This window comes from Mytilus californianus, unplaced genomic scaffold (genome assembly GCF_021869535.1).
Source record: "Mytilus californianus isolate M0D057914Y unplaced genomic scaffold, xbMytCali1.0.p SCAF_36, whole genome shotgun sequence".
Lineage (NCBI taxonomy): Eukaryota > Metazoa > Mollusca > Bivalvia > Mytilida > Mytilidae > Mytilus > Mytilus californianus.
The window spans coordinates 1-25,527 of NW_026262686.1; the positions used below are offsets into that span (position 1 = coordinate 1).

Sequence of the window (25,527 nt, forward strand, 5' to 3'; positions counted from 1 at the left end):
TTTGACATGGTATTTTGACCCCCCCCCCCCCCCCTTCCATGGTATATTGAACCCCCAACTATAGACCTTTAATTTCAAAAAATCTAGCAATTCTAACTCTTGAATATAGTTATAATACTCCAATAAGCACTTTGTATGTATTTTACTTTCTTGAAAAGATGTTTTGAAAATATGATTTAGCCACGGTATTTTGACAACCCTGCAATGGTATTTTGACCCCCCCCCCCCTTTACACCTCCAATTTCAAAAATTCTAGCTATTTTAACTCTGTTACATAGTAATAATACTCCAATATGTAGTTTGTATGTATTGAACTTGCTGGAAAAGATATTTTGAAAATTTTACTTTGCCATGGTATTTTGACCCCCCTACCATAGACCTTTAATTTCTAAAATTCTAGCAATTCTAACTCCTGTATATAGTAATAATACTCCAATAAGTGGTTTGTATGTATTTAACATGCTGGAAAAGATGTTTTGAAAGTTTTACTTTTAGAATTCAACTGAGCCATGGTAATTTGACCCCCTCCCCCTTTTTTACCATGGAAAATTAAAATTACCTGTTTATATATAAATATATATATGTTTTAATTTCAAATAATTAAAGCCTTCAAGCTACATGGTCTAGTTATAATGCTTCAATAAGTATTTTGAATGAAATTTTGTTGGTAAAGACTTCAGAGCACTTATACCAAGCAAAGATATTTCTTTTAACCAATCATGGAAAATTGACCTCCCCTTCTTGAATGAATGAATTTTAATCTATGATAAGCTTTAGAATAATGAATAATGTTCTAATAATCATCTGAATGAAAAAAACAGGGGGGTTCAATTTACCATGGGGGTCAATTTTTCATACAGGGGGGGGTTCAATTTACCATAGCGGTATTTTGACCCCTGGGTCAATTTACCATGGAGTTCAAAACACCATATGACACCAGTACCAGAGGAAAAAAAGGTCAGACAAGTATGGCAAAAACTAACATGGCCCAATGGGCAAAGTAAGTTAATGATGGCAAAAACTAACATGGCCCAATGGGCAAAAAATGCGAATGATGGCAAAAACTAACATGGCCCAATGGGCAAAGTAAGTCAATGATGGCAAAAACTAACATGGCCCAATGGGCAAAATAAGCCATGATGGCAAAAACTAACATGGCCCAATGGGCAAAGTAATCCAATGATGGCAAAAACTAACATGGCACAATGGGCAAAGTAAGTCAATGATGGCAAAAACTAGCATGGCCCAATGGGCAAAGTAAGCCAATGATGGCAAAAACTAACATGGCCCAATAGGCAAAATAAGCCAACGATGGCAAAAACTAGCATGGCCCAATGTGCAAAGTAAGCCAATGATATCAAAAACTAACATGGCCCAATGGGCAAAGTAAGTCAATGATGGCAAAAACTAACATGGCCCAGTGGGCAAAATAAGCCAATGATGGCAAAAACTAACATGGACCAATGGGCAAAGTAAGCCAAAATTGTTTCCCTAATTTCAAATTTTAAATTTACTGTTCATAGATCTAATGATTATGGGATCAAAACTTTACCTCAAGATGAGGTCCTCTGAAGTATGTTATCTGTTCAGGTCCTCTGTACACAGGTTCTGGGAAGAAAATCATCTGCACTGAAATATCAAAAGAAATAATCATAGCACTGTATGTGCTGTAAGGCAGCCACTCTGACTTGATCATAAAAAGCAGTTTATCCATTCATGTATTCATAACATCCAATCATCATTTTACAAATGCTCTATTCAAAGTATTAAAAAGGTTACCTGCACCATCGTTAGACAGTCTCTTACTTTTGTTAATTCAATTCTAACGAATAAAAAATGTTTACTATTCTAAATGAATCATAATCAACAGGAGTAAAGTTAAGATATCAAAGGGATATCCATAGTTCATAAGTTGAAGAGAAACTAACAAGATGGCAAACAAACTTGTAAGTGACTTCTTTGTCATATTTTTACATAAATAATTACTGAGATTGAAATTAGTCCCTCTTTGTATTCTGTTTGAACTTAATTCTATTCACAGGCATTATCAGTTTTGTTTGAAAACTTAACTAGAGGCTCTCAAGAGCCTGTGTCGCTCACCTGTATCTACTGTGGGTTTGGAAATCATGTAAAATAAGGTTAAATCATAATAAATAGTATCAGATACCCTAGTAATGAATGAGGCCAAGTTTGGTTTAATTCGGCCCAGTAGTTAAATTTAAAGCAGGTCATCCCATCATAGTTTTACAATAGTAACTGAAGACATCCCATCATGGTTTTACAATAGTAACTGAAGACCCCTTATCATTATTTAAATAAGTTTTCAAGTTGTGACCATTTGAAATTGTTTTTTTACAATTTTCCCAAAGACTTCTATAGTAAACCCCTATGTTCTATTTTTAGCCATGGTGGCCATGTTGGTTGGATGACAGGGATATATTTTTCAAAATTGTGGCTAAGTTTAATTCTATTTGGCCCAGTAGATTGAGTGGAGAAGATTTTTATAAAAGATAACAAAAAAATTTATGAAAAATTGCTATCAATTGACTTTAAAGGGCAATAACTCCTGAAGGGGTCAATTGACAATTTTGATCATGTAACTTGTTTGTAGAGCTTACTTTGCTGAACATTTTTGCTGTTTACAGTTTATCTCTATCTATTATAATATTCAAGATAATAACCAAAAACTGCAAAATTTCCTTAAAATTATCAATTCAGGGCCAGCAACCCAACAACAGGTTGTCTGAAACATCTGAAAATTTCAGTGCAGATAGATCTTGACCTGATGAACATTTTACCTCATGTCAGATTTGCTCTAAATGCTTTAGTTTTAGTAGATATAAGTCAAAAACTGCATTTTACTCCCATGTTCTATTTTTAGCCATGGCTGCCATCTTGGTTGATGGGAGGGGTAATCGGATACAATTTTTAAACTAGATACCCTAAGGATGATTTAGGCCAAGTTTGGTTTTATTTGGCCCAGTAGTTTCAGAGGAGAAGATTTTTGTAAAAGTTAACTTTTGGGCCAGGTGAGCCAAAAAGTTAAGCAGAATATTAGTAAGAATCATGCCACTCTGGTGAAATAGAAGTTTATGGATGGTTTCATCACTTTCAAATATATCCTATTTAGAATCCAGCTTAGCAATTAGCTCAGTTATCTATGAAGAAAATGCTTAACCATCAATAAAATTACAACAGAAACTACTCAAGTGTTTTTGTGTCTAGGGTGTCATCATATTTGTTATACAATAAATCTTCCTAGACAATAATGTGAGAAATTAATGAGTCTGGGCAGTCTTACACCCATGGTACAATATAGGGCTTAAATCTAGCTCTCCTCTTATCTATTTCCAATTACATAAATTGTTTGTTTTAACTGCCCAGTTGACAGCATCTATTAATCTCCTGCTGATAACCATATTATAATTAGGTGAGGCTTTATGTAATTCTATACAGTCAATGATACATATGTATTGCTAAGTTTGTTTATATTTTTCACATGGTGATTTCTAATGTTTAAAACAAAGAAAAGAATCGGAATGTTTATATGAAGTCTGATATGAAGTTCCAGTTATGAAGAAGAAAAGAAAGAAATACAGATATTTTGTAAGTTATTAATAATTATTGACATTATATGTAAATCAATAAATGAATATAAATAAAACTTTAAAGATGAATTCTTATACTAAAGGAATGGTTCCCCCTTTTCGATAATAGTATTCCCCAAACATATTTTCACTTTGTAAAGGGTACTTGTTCTTGACTTTGTGATACATCAATAGTAGTAGTTTATACATGCTGCTCATCTATTCCTATTTTCCACTATTTTTTTTATTTTGAAGGCAGCATATATGTAAATAAAATACTTGTAATATAGATATAAAAATAAAATATAAACAAAATAAAAGAGGCGTCCTCTCCACAAGCATTTTCCTCATGAGTATATCTTATATATATGTAACACTCAGAAACGTGTCCATCCCCCCCAAACGTGTCCGATTCCCCCAAACGTGTCCATATGACATCACTGAACTGAAAACATGTCTAGGTGCTAAAGGGCGCCAAAACGTGTCTCTTTTCATTAGAACGCCCAATTGTGTCCATTTTTTTTTGAACGCCCAAGCGTGTCAATTTCCCCAAACGTGTCCATATAAAGCATAAACGTCTCCCTTTTGTGACCGCTCAATCTTGACCATATTTTTAAATGCCCATTTAATTAAGTTGATTGTTTGCCTAAAATAACAACAAGAGTGCACACGCTGAAATGTCTCGCCTTCTTTACTAATCATTGATATTATGTTGATAGTCCTAAATATAAAGCTTTATTACAACTGTCACATAAACTTAACATTAACCAAGTAAACTAAACATTGACCAATGAACCATGAAAATGAGGTCAAGGTCAGATGAACCATGCTAGGCAGGCATGTACAGCTAACAATTCTTCCATACAACAAAAATAGTTGACCTATTGCTTATAGTTTAAGAAAAACAGACGAAAACACAAAAACTTAACACTGAGCAATGAACCTTGAAAATGAGGTCAAGGTCAAATAAAACCTGCGTAACTGACATATAGATCATAAAATATTTCCATACACCAAATATAGTTGAACTATTGCATATAGTATTAGAAAAAAAGACCAAAACTCAAAAACTTAACTCTGACCACTGAACCATGAAAATGAGGTCAAGGTAAGATGACACCTGCCAGCTAGACATGTACACCTTACAATCATTCCATACACCAAATAAAGCTGACCTATTGCATGCAGTATTAGAAAGAAAGACCAAAACTCAAAAACTTAACTTTGACCACTGAACCATGAAAATGAGGTCAAGGTCAGATGACACCTGCCAGCTAGACATGTACACCTTACAATCATTCCATACACCAAATATAGTAGACCTATTGCATACAGTATAAGAAAAACAGACCAAAACACAAAAACTTAACTATAACCACTGAACCATGAAAATGAGGTCAAGGTCAGATGACACCTGCCAGTTGGACATGTACACCTTACAGTCCTTCCATACACCGAATATACTAGACCTATTGCTTATAGTATCTGAGATATGGACTTGACCACGAAAACTTAACCTCGTTCACTGATCCATGAAATGAGGTCGAGGTCAAGTGAAAACTGTCTGACGGGCATGAGGACCTTGCAAGGTACGCACATACCAAATATAGTTATCCTATTACTTATAATAAGAGAGAATTTAACATTACAAAAAATCTGAACTTTTTTTTCAAGTAGTCACTGAACCATGAAAATGAGGTCAAGGACATTGGACATGTGACTGACGGAAACTTCGTAACATGAGGCATCCATATACAAAGTATGAAGCATCCATGTCTTCCATCTTCTAAAATATAAAGCTTTTAAGAAGTTAGCTAACGCCGCCGCCGCCGGATCGCTATCCCTATGTCGAGCTTTCTGCGACAAAAGTCGCAGGCTCGACAATAACATGTCCACCAATATTAAATATATAATTTTGTTAAACAACAAATTTGAAAATTACACTTTCATTTACGTATATACTCCTTTTATTCTTTCATCTGTTGTCCTGCCCCCAAGTGTAACTGGAGAATAGAGATATGGTCAATTAGGTCTTCCTCCAACAGACAGTAAAACCCTTGCCAAAGTGGGGCGTCTGTTTGGCTGTGCGGGATGTAAAAGTACGATGCCATGTCCGGTCAAAATAAGGATGTTAAATCCGAAACCTTGTGTATGGAAAGTGACTTTATTATAGACCTACTTATTGTATCTAGTGTTAATATGTTCTCGTCCTGAATCAACATAAAATATTTGCCACTGGACGTTAACCAACCAACAGTCAATCAATTTATTGTCTGAAATATGCATGAAAAAATTGCCACAAAACGTTAAGCAAGCAACAATCAGTTAACTTCTTTCACAATTGAAAACTACAAAAATAAAACTAAATACCAGTACACACTTTGAAGAGCTGATTAAAGAATCCGTGATATCTCTTCAAACATCATTAATATGCATGTAGTTAGACATCAGCGGAGTATATTAGTACAAAAGAATTCACTAAGTAAACTATAAATTTAACCGTACAAAACTAATTAATTGCAATTTTCAAGTTTTCTCTAAATATGCATGGAATATTTGCCACTGGACATTAAGCAATCAACGGTCAAGAATTAATGTATATGTTGCAAATCAAACTTGCAATTATGCTAAATATAAACAACTGGCGTTGAACAAACTAATGCTATAAAAACGTTTGGGACATATTAGCGCTAAAAGCTTTGAGACGTTCTGGCGTTTAAAACGACACGTTTTGGCGAATAACAATTATCGGACACGTTTGGGGGATGTGAAATCGGACACGTTTCGGCGATTTGGGATTTCAAGGACACGTTTGGGCGAAATAGACACGTTTGGGGGAATCGGACACGTTTGGGGGATGGACACGTTTGGGAGTGTTACATATATATATATATTTGGGGTCCTTTATAGCTTGCTATATTGTTTGGTGTGAGCCAAGGCTCTGTGTTGAAAACCGTACTTCGACCTACAATGGTTTTTCTTTTACAAATTGTGACTTTGATGGAGAGTTGTCTCATTGGCACTCATACCACATCTTGTCATATCTATATATATATATATAGAACTTTTTTTCTACTTTTCATTGCAATTTCTAAAATTAGATAGTTAAATTGTATTTGCTTTGTTGGAAATAAAAAAAAATCATAAATCTTATAAAACATGAAAATGTTCCTAATTTTTCATTGATTGAAAGTAGCTTAACGTTTTTGTCGAGCCTTCAACTTTTGTCGAAAAAGCGAGACATAGTGATCCTACATTCCGTCAGCAGCATCGTCGTTGTCAGCGTCGGCCACAAATATTCATTCTGTGGTTAAACTTTTTAAAATTTTAATAACTTTCTTAAACTATCATGGATTTGTATCAAACTTGGACTGAAGCTTGTTTATTGATATAAGATAGTTTCCAGAAGTAAATTTTGTAAAAAAGAAATCCTGTTTTTCAGTATTTTACTTTTAAATGGACTTAGTTTTTCTGCCAGTTAACATTACATTCACTCTGTGGTTAAAGTTTTTTGAAATTTTAATAGCTTTCTTAACTATCCTGGATTTGTACCAAACTTAGACAGAAGCTTGTTTATGATCAAAAGCTAGTATCTAGAGGAAATTTTGTTTCTTTCAGAGATAGATGGCTTTACCAAAGTTGTTACGTTTACCATTCAGAACAGACATTGGGGATGGACAATGGATTGAACTAGATGAATTTATATCTTTTCTTCGACAATATCACAGTCCATCTGATAAAATTAAAAAAGTTAAAAGAAGCAACATTATTTCAGAGTTTAAAACACATCAAGTTAGCTTAAAGGAAAAAGATGGTATCCTTTACATCACTATCACATCTGTACTCAGATATATTTTCCACCACTATGATCAACAAGCCATTTGCCATGAATGTGTTCATGAAATTCAACAAAAAATTTCCAGTGAAAAAACTCAAGCACCCTGCACTGTAGAAGAAATCTATAAACGTATTACCAATTTGGCATTCAGAAGTTCTGTAATTGAAAATCATATTTTCCAGAATATAGACATAAATGAAACTGATATTCCTAGCCTTTACATCCAATATAAAACTGGTTTTTCTAATGTGGAGTGGACAAAAATTTGCTACTTTGAATTTCATTTTTGCAAACGCCTAGAAGATTTACCCGTAAACTATGAGTATGAATATTTGATCAAGAAACGTTTGGAATTTATCAACGAAATAGAAACTACCAATACAGTGGCACAGATAGCTGCAAAAGAGTCGCGCCAGCTTATTACTGAAAGAACTAAAAGAAAGAATATAGCTATAGGGAATGAGGATATCACCATACACGTAGGGAAAAAGCATTTACCAAAAGTCATTGAGACACAAATTTTGGAAGAATTCTGTGACTGTGGAATAAATTCTGTCCTCTGTCATGAATGTCTTAAATCCTGTCAACATACAAAGTCTGTACATTTATATGTAGAATTGCAGCAGAATATTTTAGAAGATGTTAATAACATTTCAGAAGCCATAACTAATTTCCTTGCTAATCGTCATGAACTCACTTGTGCAGAAATTTTGTTTCTCAAACAAGATACATTTTTGCCATACAACGACTCTTTAGGAAGACCATACCGTTACAGATTCAGAGAAGATTTGCTGACCATGAAACGAAATGATGACATTTTATATCACTGGACAAACTCGAACATTTCCGATATCGAAATCCAACTTGATGGAAATAACGTAGGAAATTGTTCTTCATGTTATACTTTAAGTATCCATAAGCCTTTGTCATGGCAATCATTTCATGTTCTTCAAGAATGGACACTTGATGTACCTCTCATTGAACAAATCATATTGGAGAAGTTCATCAATATCAATAGTGTTAAGAAAACTGGAAATCTTGAAGTTCTTCTAAAAAATAAGTTTACCAGACTGTATACTGCTTATGATATTCTCTTGAATCTTTCGAACAGACTCTATACTGGTGTTTTACAAGACTTAAATTCTCAAGAGCTTGCACTTAATTTCCAATCTGTCTCAACTGTTTTCTCAGTTACTCAAAGCTCAGGTGCTACATTAAGCTTGAATGAGTCGGAGAGGAGACTTAAAGAAATGGCTAACGAAGATCAGTGTTATTATAACACATATTTGCGAAAGTATGATCTTGAATATTACACTGAGGCTGGATTGTGCAAGAAGAACATTAATCTTAAAGACTGCCATCTAATATTGTTTATGGACAATTTAGTAAGACTAAAGTTTAGAGCTGATCCATCTCCAGGTGAAAGTCGTGCTTTACAACTTTGTACCCTACCAATTACCCTGAAGGGAATACCTAAAGATTCTTTGACAGTTGCTTCTTGGCATGAAGCAGATTGTGAAGGACAAGATGACTGCAATTGTAAAAAAGAGAGAAAACTTACCAAAGAAGATTTTCAGAAGGAACTAACCAACTTGTCTGCAAATGAAGTTAAGATGGCAAACAGTTTTAAGAAACTATTATCATGGGGATTTGACATATTGTGGCTGTCTATTATTAATGGTAAGACAATACATATTTAGATTAAACAATATAATGAAATTGCCAATTCTATATTCAAATTCTTTTGATAATTCTCAAACTGTGTAGTTATGAACTTTTATCATAACATTTTATTTTACCCTACAGTACTCTGCGTTAGAAAGATTTAGCTACATTTTATATCTTTTCCCCCTCTGAGACTTTCACCTCTGGTTTTGGAACAAAGCTTTTGATTATGAGCTTAATAATTGTATAAAACACAGTGATTTAGAATAAGACATAAAGTATCAAAATAGTTTTTGATACATTACCAATTTGAATTAAAATACAAAGGGAATAATAAAAACTTAAGATTCCTTTCATGTAATTTCAGGAGAAGCTCCAGACCTGGATGATCAAATGTCCATGGGGCCGGATGTTGAGCCTTTGGAAGCATCATTTGCTTCTTTAAACTTGAAATCACACAATCCAATGGAAGAAACCGATCTTGATGATACTATTGATTATGAACCACCTCTTGCTTTGAATCCTGAACAGTTTGGCGATTCCTTAAACAATGAAGATGACAGTGAAGAAATGAGTGTAGACAAATGTGATGGAAACAGTGTAAGTGGGAACGATGAAACATACGCAACAGATGAAGAAAGTTTACCAGAAATTTCAGATATAGACAGCATAGATGACAGAGACTTGGATGATGATCAGGACTCAGAGGTATATGTTTATATAGTTATGATATGATAATTTTATTAACCAATCATGGTGCCCAAAATTTGAGCTATACAATCAAATGAATTACAAAATAAAGCACAGTAAATGATTAGAACGATTAGAACGATTAAAGTATATGTTAGTAAGGTCATGTTTAAAGCATACACTGTGTCAATATAAATGGTTCATACTTTTGATGTTCCATAACTTTTCAAATAAATTTAAATCAATTCAATAATACAAAAACACAAATGAAACCAAAGCAATAATTCATTAAACGAGATGGAGCTGATAGCCAAAAAAAAAAACAAGAATGAAAGAAAAAACATGAATCTTCTAAACACTGCTTTCAATAACATAAACTAAGCATAAAGAACAGAACCAAAATGTGATTGTTTGAGTTGCCTTTGCTATTTGACGAGTATGCAGATTCAACACAAGTTGATCAAATATTTACAAATAATATTTTTTTATTAGGATGGATCATTGTTGGACAACCTACTTGATGAAGTGGATTTGCTACAAATACATGATATTCAAGGATTTAACGATGAGAACGACCTGGATTGCTTTCATGTTTTAAATGAAACTCAGGATGATGAGCTTCAGTCTTCAAGTGACAACACAGATATAATTCAGACTACACAGCTTACATCAGATGAAACTAATGAAGCAGCACAAACATCCCTGTTAGAAGATCTTGGATTCATACAGTACAAACCTCCTTCATTGTTAACCCGCCACCCCCCACCTGCTACAGGACGGGATGACGATCTTGTTAACATCCGCAAAGTTTTGGATGATATACTGATAAAATCTGAGCACTCTGATGAAAGCTGTGTACGGTTCAATAAGATATTATTTGGACCTGATAATAAGATTGGCAATATATTGCTCAAGCTTATTGCTCAAAACAAGAAATACAAAGTATTTTTGCCTGAGTTTCCATTACTCCACTTACGGAAATCAAAAATAAACACTGTATGTAGTGCATACAGTAAAGCTGGCATTCTTCATATACTAAAATATATGAGAGATGATGATTATAAAGAATGGAAAAAACTAATTTCTGATGACCATATAGAACAAGCAACACGGTACATTAAGAGGTTGTCACTAGCATTTCATATTGCCTTTATGTGTAGATATTTACAAACATTAGATAGTGATGAAAGTAAAAGAATATGTAAACTGCTTGCAAGTGGAAGAATGCCAGAAACTGAGTTTGAAAGTGGTTATGATGCATTTATTGAAGCAGGATGTAAAGGAAATGCAACATTTTGTCTTCACAAAGAGATGATGGATCATTTTGATGAAATTGCTGCTATAGCTTTAGCTGAACGACTAGGAGGTGAAGACGGGTATTGTCTCTTGCTTTCAGCAGTTAAAAATTCTCTACCTCTAGCTTTTTTGAATGGAGCATCATCTTACGCTGCCTACTGTGTTAATTTATTGTACAATCATTTTGTGTCAGGACCATTTTACCAGAATATGAAATGTTCGCTCTTTACCACTCCTCATAAGGGTAGCATTGTAAATATTGCTTTGGATGCCCAGCGGGAAATGGATCATAAAGATGTCATTAAAAGCTTCCGCTCTGGTTCAACGATGTCATCAATTTTACCAAGAATGTCTCTAATAGATACTTTAAATCAAGCATCTAATTGCAGTAAAAGGAGTCTCGTCATGTCAGATGCTGGACAAGATGACCAAAAGGTTGATGAAAGAAAGATCCTTGGTATATCACTAAACAAAACAGATGTAACATATATAACACGAATTGCTACCCTTATTCTTAGACAAGATGGACTTTCAATTAAACAAGATGACATACCTTACAATGTTTATTCTAACCCTAAAAGTCAGCTTCCTATTTCAATACTTGATAGGCATACTGTAGATGTGGGGAAATATTTAATACAAAAGTACCTTTGTACAAGTGGACTGTTTCAATGTAGTAAAAATGACACTCCATCCATGCAAGATCTAACTGGTCCTAAGCAATTACTACAAAAAGTTAAAAGTTCAAAAGGTGTCACAATCAAGAGAATATCTTCTGCTAACACGCAGACTGCAAAATCAGAGAAAGAACGAATTGAACAAAAGCGGAGGACAGCCGTTAAGAGAGAGACTAAGAAAATTGACTGCATAAGTTCAGAAATGAATGCATGTCAAGCAATTTTGAAACCAGACTGTTCCAAACCAAAAGTTCTCAAGTCAACCGGTATACAGAAAGCCATAATACAGCTAACGGCAAAGTCACTATGCATGTTGGATGGACATTTGCAAGAAGAAATACAGGACAATGGTATTATTAAAATTGCAGAAAATGTTTTACCCGATTCCATGCGATCAGAGGTTAAACTAGCAACAGTGGAATTCGCTGGAGTCAAGTTTAAGGCAAAAGTATTTAGTGGGGATGACTATCTGGATTTTGTAAAGAACTATGTAATTCAGAAAACTATTAACCAGATGCCAAACATTTCAAGGATGGTAATATGCGAGGAAAAATATCATTTTACCCCCGATGACTTCAAAGCAGCAACTAGGGCACAGAGAACATCTTCTGCTAATGTTGGCATATCTCATTTAAAAACAGTGGATGAAATGATATCTGCCAATAGATTTGATAAAGCATCACTGGTTTCAACTGCAGAAGGCAAATCATTTATTAGTACATACTTGGCTCGTAGAATAGATGAATTACATTTATACATGGACCTGACTTTAATAATTGACAGTGAATTTTACAAAGAAGATGGATATACAACACCGGTCAAATGTCTTCTAGGAAAAAAAGAGGGATTAAAATCAAAAACAAAAATGGTAAACATCAAACAAAGAAAAGGGGAGGCAGAAATGGCTCAGTTAGATTGGCTGCTTGAGTTTGCTGATAAATTAGAACAAGGAGATGGGTGTGCAAGTATTGTCACATCTGGTGACATTGACGCAGTAGTAATTCATTTGTTCACTTTATCCTTTCTCTGGCCTCGATCTCAGGATGGCACATTCAAGAATGATGTGTATGTTGTTCTTCAAAAAGCAGGATCATTGATGGACATCTATAATATAACCAAAATTATAGAAATCCTTGAAAAAGCTTGGAAAGAAAAATATGTTGCAGCAAAAGTAGCTATTGCATTAAGCCTTGGTGGAAATGATTTTTTGCCCAAATTTCATAATATTACACATTCAAAGACCCTAGATGTATTTCTTCAGGAAAAATTCAGAAAATCTCTCATTAATGTGGAAATAATTGGCAGTGCACCAACAGTGAAATTTGATAATGCCATATATGTTGATTTTGTAAAAACACTGTACTGTTCAAAGAAGGAAAAAACAGAACAGCTCTCGTTTGAAGAAGTTCGGAAGATAACCATGAAGTATCCATCCAGTAAAAAAGAAGGGAAATTAAAAAATCCACAGCTTTGGATGCCACCTGCTTCTGCACTTCTAAAACTTGCTACAAATGTTCAATGTTTAATTGACTATTATTTAACTGCCGGCTACCACAACAAGGATTTGCCTGATTTCATATCTAAAGGTTGTCTGAAAAAAACACAGGCAGGTGAAATAGAATTCGACCTAGGTGAGGAATCAAAAATTTTAAATATTGAAACAATCTGGAAAACATCTGAGAACACGTTTACTGTACCAACTGATCCAATAGCGCTAGGAAAACGGAAGTCCACAGAGACTCCCCAGAAAGGACGACGAAGAAAGCAAAAGCCAGTGGCCTCTACACCAAAGAAAAATGACATTCCTTGAATTGAGTTTTAACAATGTATTCATGCTCTGTTCGATAAACAGAGATCACTGTTTGTATCTCATACTTTAAACATGATTAATTTTTAAGTCACTGTCTATACTATTATAATAATTTTGTACTATTATGGCTTCTGGTACAGTTAAGGGAAGAAAAAACATTTAAACTTCAAACATTCAGTGTTCAGCTATTTTAAGTAATGATTATCTTGTTTTTTTTATATTTTGATATATATGATTGCAATTGCTCTCATTCATTTTGAATTGTTTATTCATGTTTTATAGTTGTATATATTTTTTTAATTCCACAGTTGTGACTTAAGTTTTCATTTTTTATAGCAAAAAAAGTACTCTCTGTATTTTCATTCATCTTTTTTTGTAACATTTTCCAAAAGTAAACATGTCTTTTTGCATTTTATATCAAATGAGTTCTTTTTTTTATCATTTTACAATAATATATATATTAAATTGCATATCATCTGTCCAATAAAATAATTGATTTGCTTGTGTGTTGTACTTGGATTTATCTCATACACACGTGTAAAATATTTGACTTCTCCAGCAGTGCAAAGATAATTATAACTGACAGATAATGGTTTTATACTGTGACATTTGAAACCAACAGCACCCTCTTACTGATAGATATAATTACCTCATGAAGATAAGAATAAAATGTAAATTTTGCCATGGGTGTTAGACTGTGGGTTAAAATCATCGTTTTTTTTAATAAAATTCAATGAAAACTGAAAAATTTTGATATTCATGTCATGAATTGAGCAAAATTTTTTATTAAATGTAACACGATTTGAAACATCACAAATATGATTGTATCAGGAAATTGACAATATTTCATGACCAGAAATTAGTATTTTGAGGCTAAAACTAATATTTTTATCATAAAATCTCTGAAAACAGGAAACCTGAATATTTGCCAAATATAATCTATTTGAAACATCACAAATATGATTGTATAAGGAAACAGACAATAAATATCTCATGACCAGATATAAGTACTTTGAAGTATTTATCATAAAGTTTCCGAAAACAGGAAACCAGGATATATGTCAATTGTTATACAAATTAACTTAGACATTTGTTTGTCAGTATTACCCAAAATATATACTGAATAAGTGGAAATATTATAAAATTTTTGTTACAAAATTTTTCTGATATTTAAGTCAAAAGATTCCTTTTTTTAAAAAATCCAAAACTTGGAACATAAAAAATTTATCTATTCAAAATAATATTTCGCCAGATCTCTATTGATCATGTCTATGATTTAATTCTATTCAGCATGAGGCCAAATATATATATATGTCTGTTTAAGGTTATATTATCAAAACTAGAGGCTCTAAAGAGCCGGTGTTGCTCACCTTGGTCTATGTGCATATTCAACAAAGGACACTCTCCAACATTCATGACATTGTAGACAAGAACAGAATTCATGACAAAAATCTTGTATTGCTTATCATTTAGTCTGTTTAGTGTCCCTTTTTATTCTTTACTTTTTGCTCAAATCACAAAAGGTACAAAAAAAATCCAAATTTAAGGGCAATCACTCCTACAAAGAGTGACAGTCTACTAACTATATTGGCAAAATTGGACTTGTTAGTTGAACTTGCCTTGTTGATCATTTTTGTGATTTAAGTGTCTATTTATCTAATATAATTTTTAACATATAAGGCAAAACGCAAAAAAAATTGTAAAAATCGTCATCAAAGGGCAATAATTCCAATAAGGAGTCGTTGAACGATTTCCTCCGTATTGTCTTAATTATAGATCTTGTCTTGCTGATCATTTTTGCTTATTTAAGTTTCTATCTATCTATTATAATTTTTAAGATATAAGGCAAAAACGCAAAAAATTTGTAAAAATCGTCATCAAAGGGCTATAACTCTAAAGTCGGCTGACAATTTCAACCCTGCAGACTTATTTGTAGAACTTGTCATGCTGATAATTTTTGCAATTTGAAGTTTCTCTCTATCTATCATAGTTTTCAGTATAACAGGCAAAATTGAACAAAAATGGTAAAATTTGTCATTTTAGGGAAATAACTCCTATAAGTAGATGCCTGATAGTTTTGATGTATATATATGGACAATTGGTAGAGCTCATCATTCTGAACATTTTTCCCCCTGTCAGATTTTCTCTATTTATAACGGTTTTCAAGATAATAGACAAAATTTGCATTTTACCCCTTTGTTCTTTTTTTAGCCATGACAGCCATCTTGGTTGGCAGGCCGGGTCATCGGACACATATTTTAAATAAGTTACCCCAATGATGATTATGGCAAAATTTGGTTAAATTTGGGCCAGTAGTTTCAGAGAAGAAGATTTTTGTAAAAGTTAATGAGGAGGAAGACGAGGACGATGGACGACGGAAGACAGACGCCAAGTGATGAGAAAAGCTCACTTGGCCTTTTAGGCTAGGTGAGCTAAAAATAGGGTAGGCAGTTTGGTATTTACATTTTATTTATTTTTTCATTTTATTTTTTGCGACATGACTTTGAGTAGTGCGCTACATCTTGTTTTGGTCCAAGTTGTCCATGGGCAGAGTTTACCTGTATTTTTAATGATTGGATTATTTCCTTTGGTTATTGATTCGAAAAAAATGGCAACAGAGTTTTTATTTCATCACATGAGTCGCGAGTTTCCAAAAACAGCTGTCATATTGAAGATTGAGAACATTTAGATGTATCAAGCAATTGATTTATTCTATTGGCAACTCTAACTTCCCTTTTGACACACAAGTTCAGTTTATCACTATACTATGGGAATAAAATGACTTAGGGTCGGTTGGGTAAGCCTAAACAGGCATATACTTTTATATCTGCATCAATTTACATACAATAATAAAACAATTAAACATAGTACTTAAAAGGTGTATTGATACATTAAGGATTTAGAATTACTAGTTTAAATGTATAATTTACAACTCATTCTTCAGTTGACATTATGGGTCTCTGTGGCCGAGTGGTCTAAGTAGTTACTACTGTAATCACTAGCCAGTCAACACTGAGGTTGTGAGTTCGAACCCCGCTCGTGCGGGTGCACTCGACTCCAATCTTTATTGACTAGGATTGTCAGTGTTCCTATCGAAGGTCGTGGTTTTCTCTGGGCACTCCGGCTTCCTCCACCAATAAAAACTGGCCGCCACGAAATAGCCTAAAAGCGGTGCTTAAAAGTGGCGTTAAAACACCAAAAATCAAAAAAAAAATCAGTTGACAATGTGTTAAACAAGAACACTTTCAGAAAGTCAAAACATACAGGTAGTTATTGCATATTACCTACCCCCGGTATACATAGACACTAACTTATTCATTTTTGTCCAAAATGAGACTGTGAAATATCAAAGTTTAGATATGATCACTATGGCCATGTTAACATATAACAGGTGACCTCAACATCTTTCGAAATGAAAAGTTTATAAACTTTCTGGAATAGAAAATAAATTAAAAAGAGTGTAGCCAGGACACTAATGATGCCTTTTTATAGCCTTTTGTAAAAAAAGGTGTAAATGGAGAGATCTGATAAAATAATATCCTTTCCACTTCCCATCTTAACATGCTCAAGTTCTCCTCTGAACATTTTTTACCATTTATTAGCTACCTAAACAACACAAAACATCGGTCTTATATCACTTCCTCTTGGCTTCTAGTTAGTGTTCCACAACTTATCTTTCTATCCTTTAATTAGGCCACTGACTACTATAAACATTTTTAAATTGAGCATAGAAAATAATGGGATAATTAAGGTTAAACTAGGCAATCAGTTTATCATCTAAATTCAATTAGAAAGAATAGAGGTGAAAGATAACAAAGGGACATTCAAATTCATAAGTTGAAAATAAACTGACAATGCCAAGGTAAAAAAAGAAATAGACCTGTAATGTTAATTGGTCGTTATTGTTTCTAATAAGACAAATCTTCTAGTAGCAATACATGCTTCACACCTGAAAAAGCGTTATGTAGATTTAGATGTTTGGCAGGAAAGTCAGTGGTTGGGTCTAAGATTATAGGGGTGGTTGTGTTATGTTTATTAAGGGGGACATTTTGGGAACACTCTCATTCATGAAATATTGTATTAGCTCTGGAATATATAAGCAGGTAAGGATTACCATTCGGTAAATGTTCTTATATAGATTGATTGGTGTTTAACGCCACATTAAACACTATTGTGCTATTTCATGGTGGTCAGTTTTTATTGGTGGAAGAAGCCGGAGTGCCTGGAGAGAACCATGGACCTTGGGTAGAAAAACTGCCATTCCTAGTCAATTAAGATTGGAGTTGAGTGCACCTGCCCCATGTGGGATTCGTACTCACAACCTCAGTGTTGACTGGCTAATGGTACAGTAGTTCAAATATTTAGACCACTCAGCCACCAAGGCCCCTTCTTATATCAAAGAAGACCAGTAAACAAACAGAGATACTTGGTATAAATATTAGTTGTGTACAAGCAATAATATTTATTAAGGACACTTTGTATCGGGTACAAAGTAAATGTACAGGTTGGATTGCTTTAGGCAGAATTGATAGTAACAAACTGTCCCACTTGGAGGACACACTGCAAAAGCCCACACTGTTTTGTAGTGACAGACTAAACCAGGTGCACTCAAACAGACTGTACCAACTCACACTGTCTGAAAGCAACAGACTGTGCTACTTGGAAGACAGACTGCCCACACTGTCTGGTAGTGATAGAATGTCCAAATCAAAGGACAGAGTGTACCAGCTCATCTTGTCTGAAAGAGACAGACTCCCACTCGAAGGACACACTGCAAAAGCCCACACTGTCTGGTAGTGACAGAATGTCCAAATCAAAGGACAGACTGTACCAGCTCATCCTGTCTGAAAGAGACAGACTCCCACTCAGAGGACACACTGCAAAAGTCCACACTGTCTGGTAGTGACTGTCCAACTCAAGAGGATAGACTGTAACAGCTAGCACTGTCTGAAAGCAACAGACTCCCACTCCCATCCAGAGGACAGGATGTTAGATTGTATAATACTTGTTTATATTATTGTTCATTGTTACATTATATCGACAAAAAGTCAGTGTGTATCTTTCAATTCGTTGTACATAACATACATAGATTGTTATAGATTTTTGGTATAGCCGTATTGTTTATGGACAGCTTGAATCCAAGTATTTATTGGAACGAATAGTTTAAGATATAAACACCTGACTGATTAAACTTTACAAACCAAAAGAAAAACAACAGTACACAAAACACAACATAGAAAACTAAAAATTAAAAAGTAACAAAAACCCCATCAAAACCCAGGGGTGATCTCAGGTGCTCCAGAAGGGTAAGAAGATCCTGCTCCACATGTAATTTGTATCACTTACAGTTTCCTTAATGATAACAAATTATCTTTTAACTATACTGCATAAAATTTGACTTTAAATAAATATATAATATGAACAGCAATAGTTGTCCTTTTTTTCAGTTGAATTTTTAGTTTCACACTGGAAACTCTATACAAAAATTTACGACAAAAGTTACTATTTTTGTTCCCTACTGTAAATTCTTCTTAGTCTTAACTGGGCATGTTACTTTGGAACCTTCTTACAGTGTGTGATTTTCCCAACGCATTCTATGCCAGGTTGAAATTTGAAATGACTCTCCTATCCTTAAAATGAAAATATATAAATTGGCCAAGACAAGATGAAAAATAAACATTCTGCCCCTCAAAATGCAGGAAATAATTGAGTTCATAATAAATGTTGGCACTGCTTAGACCATAAGTTATAGAGTCCTAGGGTCTTTTTACTTTTAGGTTCTTGGTCCAACAAAAAGAAAATGAGTTTAGGGTCACAGGTCAGAGTCATGTTGTAAAATTCGACTTTTGCTTGTTATTGCTATTCCTAAGAAACTGTAAAAGATATTGTTAAATTCTTTTTTTTTCTCCAAATTATTAATTGCAATATGTTGTTTTTCAATACATTCAGGTTTAAATGGTACGGCAACAAGTTATGTGAGTTTTCTCCCTTTTAATATTTGAAATAAACTGCATAGTGATATCACTCATAAACCATACAAAGTAGAGACCTATAGCTAGCTAAGGTCTTTTGATTTAAATTCATGACCTCTGTGTGTGAGTCCGACCTTGAAAATGAGGTCACAGTCAAAGGTCAATCAATGTCCTGGATTTTCACCTTAGCTATAAATTCTTACTGATACTTGATAAAACAGTAGAGTCTTTTGCATAAGGTTGTAAAACATTTACCCTTGAAAAGTGACCTTGTGTAACTAACAGAAAGTAGCTGTTTTTGCACAAATTACATTTAAAGTGCCCTTTTATTTGGAATTATTCTGAATATGCAAGTCTTTAAAATCATTGGACTTTTCCATCTCTAAAACATTATAGATGTGATAGGGTTTCTTGCAAATGACACATCTATTCACCACAGACCCAAGGCCATTAGTGAATGCAACTATAGGTCACTGTATGACCTTCAACAATAAGCAAAACACAAATATAACACATGTATATTTTTGTATTTAGAATCATATTTCCTAAAGTCGCTTCTTGGAGTACATGACATCACCATACTGTCACATATTGGATTGATTAACCACTCACTCCCCCACTCCCCCCCCCCCCCCCCCCCCCCAACAAAAACATATTTGAAGTTGCCTTACCTAAACAAAAAACTGCAAATATGATACCATAGGCCGAGTTAGTCTTGAAGAACATATAACCAGCTAATACTTTAGCAAATAAGCACACAGTGCTGATGTACTGTCTTGCTGCAGCTGAAATAAATAATACAGTCAAATAGTTATTGTTCTCAAGATTTATAGCTACAAAGGGACTGCCACTGAAATAAATCAAAGCATCATGCATGTTGTGTTTCACCCAGTTTTGTAGCTAGTCTGACCTTTTTTCTGACCACACTTTCAATAATTATTTTGTTATCTTCATTTCCATAATCTTTCTATAAAATTTCTCTTCTATTGCTAAAAGATGTAGAATTTTACAATATTGATGCAAATTATTTTGGTGTTTTAATTGATGCAGTATGATTGCCAAAGAGAAAACTCTCTACCAGAGACTAAATGACGTAGACATTAGAAAATATAGTTCAATGTATGGCCTTCAACAATGAGCAGAACCCAAACAGCATAGCAACCTATAAAAGGCCTTGACATGAAAAATGTAAAGTAATTCAATGGAGAAAAATTACTACTTGATTGATATACAAAGATGATATACATTCAAGCCAGTCATGCCTGTATTAACTAACAAATAGAATAATTATTTATAATGAAGAGGTGTATCATAGTATCAACAGATCAACAAATTAGCATATTATTTCATTTAATTTTATTAATCAATTTGGCTTATTGTTTTTCTGAAACTTTAATTTCAACTTCAAAATATACCTCCCTGATGTATGTACATTATAACTTTCTAAGCATTATTATTTTGAATCAAGTGTCTCTTAAATTTACTCCCAAATTGTCTGGAGCTATTCATTGACACATCTGAAAGACAATTGTCTACTGGTGTTGTTGGGTCACTGACTCCATGTATTTACCTTGTTTTCTGTTTTTCATTACAATAATACAACCTAGGAATGTCAACATCTCCCATTCTTTCTGAAAAACACAAAACAGTATTCAATAGAATTAACTCATCATAGATACCAGGATTGAAATTTTGTATTTGCGCCAGACACGCGTTTCGTCTACATAGGACTCATCAGTGACACTCGAATCATAAAAAGTTAAAAAGGCCAAATAAAGTACAAAGTTGAAGAGCATTGAGGACCAAAAATTCCTAAAAATTTTGCCAAATACAGCTAAGGTAACCTATTCCTGAGGTGGGAAAGCCTTAGTGTTTCAAAAATTCAAAGTTTTGTAAACAGTTAATTTATAATTATAACCATATCAATGATAATTCATGTCAACACAGAAGTGCTGACTACTGGGATTGTGATACCCACGGGGAATAAAGACTCCACCAGCCGTGGCATCGACCCAGTGGTTGTAAGTAAACTCATCATAGATACCAGGATTGAAATTGAAATAAAAAGATGTGGTATGAGTGCCAATGAGACAACTCTCCATCCAAGTTCTCCATCCAAGTCACAATGTGCAAAAAGTAAACAATTATAGGTCAAAGTACTGACTTCAACATGGAGGCTTCCAACAAGAACAGTTCATAAATATATAAAGATTACTGAACATAAGAGAGGCAGAAGATACCAACTGTGCAGATTATAGTAGGGCTGTTTGGGTTTCATTTCTTGCATAAGTGGATGGCGATACATTACTGTTCAGTGTTGGTGAATTAGACCAATCTCATGTTGTTTTATATGAATGAGACCCAAGGTCAATCGGCGTAAACGATGTCATTGAACATTCGGTTCTTACAGTAATGTAATAACATAAGCAATATGACATAGGAAATGTACAAAGGTGCACGAATTAGAAAATTGTCCATGCAATCTCCCAAGGTTTTTTTCAAATTTCTCTAGTTGATTTAGGCTGTCTTGCCTGGAAGATCCAAAAGAGAAGAGACATCAGCCATAAGCTTTAATGCAGACAACTTTGTATTTTGACTGAGGCTTATGGGGATATATATAGGACTCAGAGGTGCAATGAGGATGCTGAAGTGCAATGGTCATGCTGAAGTGTGATGGTCTTCGCTGAAGTGTGATGGTCCTTTCTCTAATTTTTGTGCTATTTTCACATTTCCTGAGTGGTGTGAGAAAAATATTTCTCATCACTAGTGAAATATCTGTTCTCAGCAAATGATTTGTCGAAATTTAATTATGACGTTTAAATTTCTTGATTTCTTCTGAATTTCCTATTGTGACGTCATGAAAAAAGGCGACCATGCCTGATGACGTCAGATATAAAGAACACAACTTTCTGCAAATGTTTGAAAAGGACGGATAAAAATCATTAGAGAAACAGATTCCACCACTATAACTCCTGTATTACAATATTTCTCCACTCGCAACAGTTAAATTTTAATTATTTAAAAAGCTTGGCAAGCCTCTCGCTTTAAATACTAAAATTAAACTGTCTCGATTGGAGAAATATTGTAACACACTTGTTGCAGTTATGGAATCTATATTTCCCTGATGTGTGATGGTCTGTATAACTAATGATGGGAAGTTTAAAATCTTTAGATGTGAAATTATTATGAGAGAAATCGTTTATTGGTGTATAAAATTGCAACCATTATTATTATTAAAATATTTATGGCGTTTAGAAAGCTATGATTTATAAATGTATATATGGTTGAAATATAATAATTGTTATAGGAATATCATCCTGTAATAAGCCTGTTTACCATATATATACAAACAAGAATTATTTGATGATAGTATATTGTTTGAATATCACCTGTAAGTACCCTGCTCATATTATAGTTACATCTATTATACAATTTAAGAATTAGCCTTTGTTTGAGGTTGATACAATGATATACTTCTTTGGGTTGATATATCCTGTATTGACCTGAAACATAGGCTATAATTGTTATTTATCATATATTTACTAGTAGCCTGCTGTTTAATCCGTATCCCTCAACTTTGATGCGCACCCATTATCACACCATTCATCATGTTCATCATATGTCTACCCTTTATCACACCCCTACTCGGATTTCTCATTTATGACTAAATCTACATGAAGTCCATGTTTTAATTTATGCAAGCTTCTCATCCTTTCTGTATCTCGCAAGTAAAATCCTGAAGATTAAATAGTGAAACATTTTTCTTTAATGGGTCCCAAATGAAACGGTCATTAGGGCGTGACGTCATTTATTGAATAATGTCATTGTTTCACATGTGACGTCACAGACCTCAAGCTTTCATATTTTCTGGCACATGAAATGCAACCATAAAAAACTACCGCCAGCAAGAGGATTAAACTTTAAATTTTCATATTTCAAAAGTGCACATTTTACTAACCAGTCTCAAAGTAGTCTCTTGTTAACTTTATTACAGTACACTTGTTATTTGATGGTTTATCATGTTTATTGTTACTATATTTTTTTTAACAGGTTTTATTCAGAATTAACATTACAAAAGGAGGTTAAAAAGAACTCAATGAAATACCATACAAAAACAAAACACAAACAAACAAACAACAAAAAACTACAATAAACAAAACTTTCTATGGACAACAGGACGCAAATTGTGAGGTAATCCAGTTGCTTAGGATGAATAATTAAGCAGTTCCTATATATGATAAAGCAAGGCAAAAATAAATCTGAAGATAACCCAGGTGCTTTAGATCAGTAAGCAGTTCCTATATACTCTACTGTTTAAATATATGATAAAGCGTATAAAACATGGCAAAATCCGTATCACATGCCGTAGCACCCTCGACCAATACCATCCCTCGGGCCTAAAGGTCCTCAGGCTGATATTGGTATCTCAGGATGATATGGCATGTGATACGGATTTTGCCATGTATTTTTCTCTATATATTTAATTTACGACCATATTTGTCAAAATTGTCATGCAATATATTCTCTTTTTTCGATCTTTTAATTTTGTTTAAATTTTACAGATATACATGTACCATATTGTCTCCTTGACATTAACAACATTTTAGTTATTATTTCATTTATTTTTATGTATTTTGTGTACATCTTATTTATTTGAAGGTTTTTTTTTAAATAATCGATCCTAGATATACACTTTTTAAAAACTTTTAACAATATCATGAACTTCATTAGATGACGTTACAAAGTATACATGTATTGGTTTTTATATCTTCTAAAAATAACCGTGTTATATCACTTTTGCTATCCCTTTTTTTTCTGCATACTCTCGATGAATAACTTAAAAACATAAAAAAACTGATTCTAAAAAAAAATGACTTCTACTTTGTCATGTGAACATACATGTAAAAAACCATTTAAAACATAGTTAATATAATACGTTGCACTTCAGCGAAACCACCAACACATTTTGGCATAGCTATTCAGCAAGATAGCTTCACAATGTCACCATGGCACTTAAGCATGATCAAAAACGCAGTCAGTGTCAAACCATTGCACTTCAGCGTGACGATCAAGATTCGGAGTACCGTTGTAGTTCAGAGTCTTACAGATATATTCATGATATCATATTATAATGTTGACTCAATAATTTCAATCATTTTATCTGATATATTATGCTGTTGATCATGTTGATGGGCACTGTAATTTGGATAAATGAAATATTCTATTCTAAAACCTGTGATCTGTTCTACTTATACAAACACTACATAGATTTTTGTCAAATGGAAACCTATATCAACAGGACTTATTTTAAAACAGGTAATCATCAGCAAACAGACCAGGGTTTAACGATGGATTTTACAGTTTTGTTGAGACAGTTTATACAGACAAGAAGAAGGATGTGTCCCAAGGACTGCACCCTGTAGAACATGGGCACTTGTTTCTATCCATGGGAAGGTAGACTATCCATATATATATATCATCGATAATGGACCTTTCCATTGATAGAAACAAGTGTCTGTGGCTGTGCTGTAGAACTCCTAATACTGCTGCTGACCAGGAAAAGGATGTGTCCCAAGATCATGAAGGTGTACCCTGTAGAACTCCTGAAATTGCCTCTGCTTTGTCAAATGTTTTTTCCTTGACTAATCATGTTGTTTCCTAAAGCTCTTTACTCATTTAAGAGTAGAGTCGCAGGCATTGTAGTATTCGTGCTTAAAATTAAAAAAAAATCCATATTGATTCGGTTACTAACTTACCAAATCTAAATTGCAATCGTCAAATAGCAATTCGCATACAGGAGGAAGAGTCTTAAGTAATATATAAGAAATGCTTAATATAATGTTTGTGATATAATGTGGCACTAAAATTGGCTTCGCTGATAAATATGCAGAATGTAGCGTGTCCATCTTGCACGGTTTGCTGTTAGCGTCCACTGTAATGTGTCTATATTTATTTTTTATTAGCCACCGGCAAGGTCAAAGATAGCATAAAG

The 25,527-nt window shown here is 33.7% G+C and overlaps 1 protein-coding gene across 1 annotated transcript; it reads right to left on the minus strand.

The window, feature by feature from the left end:
- Window positions 1–1,552: 1,552 nt before the first annotated feature.
- On the minus strand, window positions 1,553–25,527 carry LOC127736735 (thioredoxin-related transmembrane protein 2-B-like; the record flags this gene model as incomplete). Its single annotated transcript, XM_052247317.1, is given in 4 exon segments — window positions 1,553–1,629; window positions 20,207–20,320; window positions 21,106–21,166; window positions 25,292–25,527. Coding segments are annotated over 4 exon segments (402 nt in total), but the record flags the coding sequence as incomplete, so codon positions are not given.